Source organism: Austrofundulus limnaeus, unplaced genomic scaffold (assembly GCF_001266775.1).
Source record: "Austrofundulus limnaeus strain Quisiro unplaced genomic scaffold, Austrofundulus_limnaeus-1.0 Scaffold8, whole genome shotgun sequence".
Taxonomy (NCBI): Eukaryota; Metazoa; Chordata; class Actinopteri; order Cyprinodontiformes; family Rivulidae; genus Austrofundulus; species Austrofundulus limnaeus.
In genome coordinates, this window is record NW_013952410.1 from 1,146,587 (window position 1) to 1,156,432 (window position 9,846).

At 36.7% G+C, this 9,846-nt stretch overlaps 1 protein-coding gene across 5 annotated transcripts in view; it reads left to right on the forward strand.

Annotated features, from left to right (window-relative positions):
* opa1 (OPA1 mitochondrial dynamin like GTPase) overlaps positions 1–9,846 on the forward strand; it is a 40,543-nt gene that overhangs the window by 3,872 nt on the left and 26,825 nt on the right. For 2 of the 5 annotated variants that reach the window (XM_013999681.1, XM_013999688.1), the window contains exons 2-7: positions 752–1,076; positions 1,249–1,345; positions 2,563–2,670; positions 3,471–3,524; positions 4,098–4,180; positions 8,203–8,328. In XM_013999681.1, coding sequence (XP_013855135.1) covers positions 752–1,076; positions 1,249–1,345; positions 2,563–2,670; positions 3,471–3,524; positions 4,098–4,180; positions 8,203–8,328 — 793 coding nt within the window. The remainder of the gene's footprint in view (positions 1–751; positions 1,077–1,248; positions 1,346–2,562; positions 2,671–3,470; positions 3,525–4,097; positions 4,181–8,202; positions 8,329–9,846) is intronic. The other 3 variants (XM_013999700.1, XM_013999693.1, XM_013999708.1) reach the window with 3 other exon arrangements.

Consider the following 9,846-nt stretch of genomic DNA (forward strand, 5'->3'; position numbering starts at 1 on the left):
GTATAATGTCTTGTGACGTCCACGGCCTACCCCAGTTACCACTACTGTGCATGTGTGTCAAGGACAGAAAGGCAGATGTGGCAGTGGAAGGTGTCAAAGCAGTTTGGAGAGAAAAACAAAATAAAGAACAAAAAAAAGAGAGAAAACTATTAATCGATTATTAAATTAGTCATCGATTATTTTAATAATCGATTAGTCGTCGATTAATCGATTAATCGTTGCAGCCCTACTCACAACAGACAATTTAGCTAAGAAACTACTTTTAAATTATTAGCTAACTTGTCACAAATATCGAAGTTATAACTTCTTTATGAAACTATGAAAAATATCAAAGATAACATAGATTGATGGACATAATTGTGTCTTTTGAGCAACAAGAATATTCCCAGAAAATTTTCAACTGAAGGATAATGCCTTTCTCAGGTCCCGTGTTAGGTCTTTGCTGGAATTTTCCCTTTTTCTTAAAGATTTGACTTTAAGAAGTTGCTCATTTCTTGTGAAAGATTTTTATAGGTTTGACATTTTTTCGTTTGTCACTGACTTCCTCATTTGGAATCAAATACTGCTCAGTGTGCTGAACAGAAAACAGAACTGTTGATTAGGGCCGCTTTAAAAGACAATTTGTCTCTTCAGGAGCAAAGGATAGGAAATTAGGGAGAGGTTTTGTGCATTGTAGTTGTGAAATGTTTCACCAAACTGTACCCTTTCTCTTTTATCAAAGCCTTACACTTGCATTTCTCTTACGTTTCAGCATGGCCTGCAGGAACCTCGTTCAAACCGATATGGGGATAAGGTTGCGAATCCCGCTGCAGAAGCTCCACCCTATGTCTTGTGCCATCCACCATCGCTATTCGGGAAACTCTAACCCTCACCGACCTCCTCATCGTACAGCAGCTCGATATTTTACCTCTATGTCTCGGTTGCCCATGCGGCCTTCAAAACCACCTCCAGGATCAGGTGGCCATAACTACCAACAGCAGCGCAACTTTTGGGTGGCTCGCCTGGCGGCCCGGCTGCTAAAGCTCAGATACATTTTGCTGGGTTCGGCGGTGGGAGGAGGGTACACAGCTAAGAAGGTCAGTATTCATTTTTTAAAATTATTATTATTATTGTGTTGCAACATTATTTTTGAGCGATAAGATTATTTTCCTCTCCAGTGATATGCAGTGCAGTGTGGATGTAATAGCACATGAGTTCTTGTTAGAAACGTAAACACACCTTCAAATAATTTTGTCATTTTATCTCCAGACCTATGAAGAGTGGAAGGACATGCTGCCTGATTTTAGTCAATATAACTGGGCTGTTCCAGATTTTGTTTGGAAACTGAGTGAACAAATTGATCTTGGTAAGTATTTTTTTTTACGTTTCACTTTCTGTCTTACATTGTATTTTAGTCTGTTTCTCTGCAATAATATCATCAGAAAAGACAACCTCTGAATATTGTGTGTGCTTAAAGTTATGAGTTTCATTTTACCACCTGTGTTACCAAAGTAGTTATCTTGGGTTGTGTGTTTTGCATGAAACAGTTGCAACTCAAACCACAGTACAGCTGCATTAACCTTACAGTAGCACGATTAAACTTTCAATCTTCAGCTTCATTTATTGGCAATATGTCACAGACAATTAAAATGTAGTATTTACCTGTTTTTGTATTTACATGTGACTGATGTTCTAGTAGGTAAATGTTCCTAGATACAATGTTCAAATTATAACACCCATGCATTACATAAAATTCTGTATATTCATGTTACATACACGGCAACTCATTGATGCACATACACATGCCTCTAACAGTGTTCATGTAAAACTGTAGTGTAAAACCCCAAAGTGTTTTACACTACCATCATTTACCCATTTACACACGCATTCACACACTGATGGTGATAAGCTACATTGTAGCCACAGCTGCCATGGGGAACACTGTGACAGAGGCGGGACTCCATGCACCGGCGCCACTGGACCCTCAGACCACCATCAGTAGAGTAGAGTAGAGTAGAATAGAATAGAATAGAAACAGTCTTTATTTTCCCACACAGGGAAATTCAGGTGTAATAGCAGCAGCAGCAGATATGTACATCAATCCACAGAAACAGTATATTGCTGTGTGACATTATCAACTGTAACAACAATAACGATAGTAACAATAAAAAATAAACATAAATCAAAATAAAAATAAGAATAATAGTTACTATACTGGACTATCAAGATGAAATTAGATTAAAAAAAGCAAGATACTGTGCAGAAAAATATAAAATTACAGGAAAAAATAGTCATGGCAGACTCATAATCCGAGGGGGGGGGGGGGGGGGGGGGGTGCAAAATGAGTCGAACTCAGTCATTAAGTCAGTGTTCCAGTACAGGAAAAACGATGTACAATTGCCACTGGTTATTATTTATGTAGTGATTGAGAGGTAGAGTTGTTTGGTGTGCAAACACAAACAAGTAGGAGAGGCGGGTGAAGTGTCTTGCCCAAGGACACAACAATTGAGACGACTGGAAGGGGGGGGGGATCGAACTTGTAACCCTTCGGTGACAGGACACCATTATTTGTTTGCTTTACAGAAAAACTGGCGAAAGCTCTACCAGAAAGGGAAGAAATTGCCAAACTCCTCCCAGACTTTGACAAAATAGGAGAGAACTTCTCGTTCCTGAAAAGCCTTCTTTCCTCTGGTGAGTAAATAACAGATCGGTTTAGAAAGTTAACACAGGATGACGATCACAGCAGTTTCACAAAAGAAAACCTGGTTTTGACATTTTATTCTTTACCGCCTTTGCACCCGTACTATCATACAATTATTGTATTTCATTTTATATCTCCTACTTTAATCCAGAGATATGAATGACGTGAAGCGCTCTCAGATTTACAATGGGCTTTAGTAGCTTAAGTTTTACTAATAACGTGTTTAGATTTAACAAAATAAATGTTACTCTGTCTTACTGTTAGAATGATTTTTGATGCTAATTATTTTTATCACATTTATGTTAAAATTATAACTCATTACATTCACTTTGTAATAATGTGTTTATTTTTTTTCTGACTATATTTTACTACACAAGTTTATTTCTTTTTGATCATCGTACTTCAGGTTTCTTGTCTAAAAGCTTTTGCTAGAATTTACTGGATCTCAGAGGAACTGTTATACGGAAGTATTCTGTTAAAATTTAACATCAATAAACAAATGAATTATCGATATATATGGCAAGTTTCTGACTATTAAAAAAAAGCATTTTATAAAATAATTTCTTTTGATTGGCTTTTACACAATGTCTAATAAAGGATCAGACCCAGTTTAGGGTTCATTCACCTCTTAGTTTCTTCATGAAGTGATTTTCTCAGTTAAAGCTTTGGCTCGGCTACAACTCKTCATGTCCCTGGTTTGACCGCCATCCCTCTGCTTCTGTCTTTCATGATTTTTATCTTGTGTTCTTCCTTTCTCCTCCTCCCCTGCCCTCCTCCACATTCTTCACAGGCGTGGGTTTGGGTAGTGAAGTCAAAGGAGCCTRGGGTCTGCATCTGTTGTTAGGTGTGTAAACTCGGTGGGACAGCCAGCTCCGCCTCTTTTTTTTCCTCTCTGTCGCTCTTTGACCACTTTTCTATCGATGCGTTGAAGTTATGCTAATTTGGATGGAGGTTTGCTGCCAATTTATGCAGATAAGTTTTTATTATTTTTCTGACTTTCATCAGTAAAGGCCTCAAAATTCTTTTTCTTTTTTTTTTTTTGGATTTCAGGCAGGACGTTAAGGCTTAGCATTTTTTGATCCACAAATTTGAAGTGTTTGTAGTGATCTGTTGTCTGTCTGTAGTAAGAAGCCCGTCCTTTCTTTCCTTTCTTTTTTAATTTTTTTTTACTTTGCCTCTGACTTTATCATATTTAAGTGACGTTTGCCTCCTTTGACTTCCACCCTCTCACTCACCTGGCCTCTAAGGGTCTTTTCTCTAATTAAAATCTCGTTGCTAACTTTTTAGAAAATCTCATTCTGCCTCTGGTTCTACTACGCCCTGAGCTTTTTTTTTTTTTTCTTTCTTGTTCATACGCATTTTAAATAATTTCCTACCGTAACAATTTATTTTTTGCTTTTCATGTTTCCTCTGTTAGACCCTTCAGGCAATCCTGCACTAAGAGCAACCGACTCTTCAACCGCAGCCTCACACGATGCCAGCGACAAGCAACACAAGAAGGCAAGTTTACGAAACTTGTTGCCACCTCTCTGCTTTTCGTGCTTTCTGTGTCACCACAGCTCTTGTTTACATCCAGCTCCAGTTGGCAGTTTGGCAGCTTTTCACTTCCAAAGCAAAATAATGTAATCAAAGTATCCTCGAGTTTGTTTTGTTCAACGAAAATCAAAGAAATTAAGTTTGAAACTGTTTAAAATTTTTTACATCTTGGTAACAGGCATAAATATTAAAAAGGTTTGAACAAAATAAACTCTACATAGTGTTTGTGGGTCCTTTTGATTAACCAGCTCTCCTAAATGTAAAACGCTTTGCTTTGTTTTATTTTTTATTACCTAAATTACCAATAAATTTTAAAACAAAGCAGCTTAAGGAACTTTTGCAACCTGTACGTTGCTCAAAGTGACGTTCACACACTGATGAGGTGTTTTATTGTTGCTTGCCACTTGTTATGCTTTTGAATGTCTTTTTTTCTAGCAAAAAGGCCCATGTATGGACATATATTTATGTTCATATTTGACTTTTTCTTTTCTTTCCATCTTAAACAGTTAAAGTGTCTCAATGTTTTTATGTCTTTTCAGTGTTTTTGTCATGGTACAAAGTTTAGAAACCAACATAACCAGTGAATAATCAGAAGAGGAGCTTTTAAGCAACTAACTTTTCTTTCTTACGCTCTGCTTTTACCCTTAAATCATGGTCTCCAACATGACGACAACATGACCTTCACAGTTATTTGTTCATATTAAACCACTTTTATTTGATTATATCAACAAGTGAAAAAGGCACAAAATTAAAACAACAGTTTTGTCATGTTGATCTATTGAAATAAGTCAGATTTCTCCTGCTTTGTGCTTCAAGCTGATTGATTCTAAGGCTTTGTTGTTGTTTTTTTTTTTTGCTTATATAAGCTTCATCAGACGAGTTATTAAAATCTGTCTAACGTTGCAGAACATTGAATATTTGTGTTCTACATTAAAACAGGAATTTCCATTGAAGTTTTATAAATTCTGTTAGAAGTCAGGTCAGAGTTATGGTTATCGTACAGGGATTAAATCACAGCGAAACATAATGTTGAGCAAACAATGTAGAGTTACTGTTGATGCCGCTTGCTGAGAGGCACTTATTGTTGTATTATTTGTCTCCTCTGCCTTCAGTCTGACAAATTTGTTTTCGTGACAGACTTTGTTTGGGTACACTGATGATAGCGGCAAGATTATCTAAAAGACAGACCTCCATTCTTTCGAACCTGGACTCAAATCCAGTTTTTCTCTTCTTTTTTTCTACCTGAACAACACCAGCGCCAGTTTCCCAGACCAAGTTGGGGTACAGAATTTTACGGAGCCCGTCCAGTGACATAGGATTAAAAAAAAATTAATTGCGTGGCCAGAAGATAATACTTACTGATAATTACTGCAGTCATTTACATGAAGAGACTGTTGATTATTTATATGCTCAAGTCTGAATGAATTGACTTTAATTCAGTCACTTTCAGACATGAAGTAATTCTTATCTCTATATGTTTCAGTTATAAGACAGAGGTGACGACTGAAGTTGCATTTATCCAAAAGCTTTACTTTTTTTAATTGAAGCTCAACACTCAAAGCAGGCTCCTCTCTCACACCGTGCCTTTGCTCCAGGTGTTGGAATTGTGTTGTGTTTAGGAACACAGTAAAAAATCAGTTCTCCGACACACACTTGTCGTGTTCATTTTCATCTCATAAATAGCCAGAGTTTGGTAGTAACTAGTTACATTTACTGCGTTACATTTACTTGAGTAACTTTTTGGAAGAAAATGTACTTTTAGGAGTACTTTTACTATGCTGTACTTTTTACTTTCACTTGAGTAATTTTAATTTTTACTCTTACTGGAGTGTATCTGGATACTCTACCCCAGGGGTCACCAATACGGTGCCAGTGGGCGAGACTTTCTGAGTCGCCCGCACGACACCTTCTAAAAATAGCACTGATCGACTGACCGAGAAGCAGAGCTCTGAACGTTAAACAATGGAACCAAAAGTCACCCGTGTGCTCTTTTGAGCTTTTATTAACAAAACACTTTCTAAAGAATGTCAACAAGAGCTGCTGTTAAAGCCACATCTCCCYTTAAACCCCTTTAAACACAAGAAACTATCAAAAAGTTCTCTCCTGCGTCTATCTCCGAGTTCCTCTGCAGACTGCAGCTCCTCACAGACACACACTTAACTCCACCCCAACACCCACCTTTTGGAAAATTAACCCTTAGAGCACAGATATTCACTTTGTTTACCTCTGGTTAGAGGGGAAAAGAGCATTAAAACGTAGAACAAATTTTCACAATGATTGGGAGAATTTTTTTCTTTACTTGTTTTTTATATTACATAACTGTTATTTTGTATCTACAAGAGTTTGTAGGAGTGATGAGCACAAAGGTCATGAGTTAATTGTTTTACTGGTAAAAGTTTCTTTTAAAAAATGGAAAAGAAGTTACCATTTTCTTAAAGAAATAGACTACGTATTTTAAATAAATGTTACAAATGTGTTCATTCCTACAAGCTGCCAAATAGTTTTATCATTTTATTTTTTACATTTACAAAATACACACAAAATTTAAAATGTTAATAAATGCAATTAAATAAAAATGTTTTATGTTTAATCTACCACAGTAAATTATGATTACCATGAAGAGTCTTCAGCATTGAGATTTAATCAGGGAGACAAACGTATAAACGTATAAATTTATTATAAGTAAWACTATAATTAAAGGTGAGCCATTCAAATTTATGTTTGTATCAAGTAGCCCTTCGTGTTACTCGGTACCCCCGAAGTAGCTRTTAGTCTCAAAGGAGGAATGGTCTCAAAATGGAGGACCTCATTTTAGCTTGTTTGTCGCACTAGCACCGACCTAATACAGTATATATAAGGCAATATAGCGTCAGTGCTAGCACAAAAGACTAACAGGCTAAGCTGAGGTTCTTCTTCCATCAAGCAGCTCTGTTGTCCTCCATCCATATTTTCAGTTACAGACTGAGTCATTTCTACCTTCTCCTCTCTGTCAACGCTCTCTGGTTTCATTTAAAAGAGCCGATCGTCAGATATTGTCCAAGATTAACCTTCAGGGTGGATATAGCTTGCTAGCAGCCTTGCACAGATGACCTACCCACGTCATCATTTACCCAGAATGCTTTGTGTCTAAATAAAATGTCTCCATCCGTGTTAAAATATATATTTTTAAAAATGTACAAAACTAAACAMCCTACAGTATTTTTACAGTCTTTATTTTACAMTTAAAATATATGTTTATCAAATAAAGTCTAATGTTACAACTAATCAGGGATCCCTTTAAAATACCAACATTTCAACATAGCTTTATAATTGAGTCTGTCTAATGATGTAATTCTTAACTATTAAATGATTGATGTTTTGCTCAGTTACTCAGCACTTGAGTAGCCTTTTTACACTACTCAAGTACTACTACAAGTAATACTACTACTTTTTTACTCTTACTCAAGCCATTTCTTAGATGGCTGCTTTTTACTTTTACTTGAGTAAAAATATGTTGAAGTAGTGCTACTCTTGCTTGAGTACAATTTTTGGGTACTCTACCCATCTCAGTAAATAGTCTACTATGTAAGATGAATTGTTTATATTAACATCACATAATAATAATAATAATAATAATGATAATGATGATGATGATGATAATGATGATAATAATAATAATAATAATAAATTTCATAAGTGTGGGGTAGGCTACATTTGCACACGTCAAAGCAAACACAACATATTCGAAATCTGACTCCAGCAATGTCTGTAGCCTATCACTCACAAAGAGACATGCTACACAAAATTATTTTGTGGCCACGCGGTATTTATCTTGTGGCCATGAGATATTTCTTTTTATCCAGTGTCACCGGATGGGCACCGTAGAATTGGCCTGCATGGGTTTTCTGGTCCTTTTTATTTTCTTTCTTTTTTATTTATTTTATTTTTTTATTTTATTTATTTTTTTGCTCCTCCTTCCACTTTCTGACTATGACATACCCCAGCAGGATCTGCTCGGGGAGCTCATTCTTATTCAGCAGCAGATCCAGCAGCACGAGGAGGAGGTCCGGCGAGCGGCTGCAGCCAATAGTGCGCGTTCGCCACCCCAAGATCCTGCTCCACAGACACGCAAGGTGAAGGTCCCACCCAACTTAGAGCCGCCCCATTCCACCAACAGTTCCTGAAACATCACAACTAAAAAAAGTCCCAGAGCAGGACTTTATATGTTTTAGCAGTTTAATTTTTATGTTGCCATCTTTTTAGCATGCGGGGTGGTAGCTTAGCAAAAGGAAATTATCTTCAACTAAATTAAAACTTGTTTTTAAATTTGTTCTTGTAGTTAAGSTTGCGTTAATTTACTTTTTTACGTGGGAAAGAATGCCTAAATGTTTGCCTGATGTTTAATCATAGGCAAAACAAATGTAGAAATTCTGGAAGGATAAACTTTTTTGTTGARGCTACAAGAGGGCTACAGAGCGCTGCACCCTTACTCAAATGTGATAAAACTGACATATTTCATGCTCAAATGCTCACGCCATGTTGTACTTCTGTTTAATATGAYTTCAAAACTTTTGTGGCAAACCAAAAATAAATACCTATGTTAGCGAGCTGAAGTGCAATGGCATAAGACGCYTTGAGTGCAGACTCCTGCATGGTTGRGGTTCTGGTYAAAACCTTTTGCTTTTGTTCATATACCTTCGACCTCAGTTAACTTCTCATATTTAGCTTTGTGCAACGGGTTGTAGTGGAGACTTATATTAAAATCCTTCATGGCATACATCATCTCAAAGGTTTGCCTTGAAATTCTCTGAACAGATAGTCTACCTCACAAAAATAATGGCAAAAGGGCAGGACCTTATTTGTGGGCCACCAGTTGCCCATCCCTGACCTGTAMTATATATAAAGAAAATTCTTGTTTGAGCCTTACAAGAAGACTTTCTGTAATGCATTAATCTTGTTTAAATTCATACATATTTTGGTCCACATTTGGTTAAAAAAAAGAATACTAACTAGATTTTAATCTATAATAAGACTATTTTAGTAAAGATATAGAAGCTAATTTATTTATTTACATCATTATCCAACAACATCCAGAAGTAGTCTCCAAGTTTTGTCAGTCGTKTGTGAGGAAACAAGCTCTTGAAGCTAATTTTAATGAAAAATAGTGACCAGCTCAGCTTCACTCTGTTTTAAAAGTGATCATCAGCAGTCCTCTAATAAAGCTTGTTAACACGGCTTGGAGTGAAGTGATAAACGGATGCATGGGGTGAACTGCACTTTCTGAAACTAACTGGAATAAATCTAACTGTTGGTATTTATAAAAACGTCTAATATTTATATAAATTAATTATTTGGCAGCACAATGTATGGGTGGTTAGCACTGTTGCAAGAAGGTCCTGGATTTAAGCCCCAGTTTGGACCTGGACTCTGTCTGTGTGGAGTTTGCATGTTTTTGTRGTGTTTGCGTGGGATTACTTGTGGTTCTCCAGTTTCTTCCCACCATCCAAAATCATGCATGTTTAGACTGCCTTCAGGTCCAGGCCTGGATTTGTGATCTCAGTGGGATTTGTCTGTTTAAAGGCACAGTGTGTAGGATTTGTTGTTTTCAGCGACATCTAGTGGTTGAGTGGCTGAATCATCCTCCCTAGTCC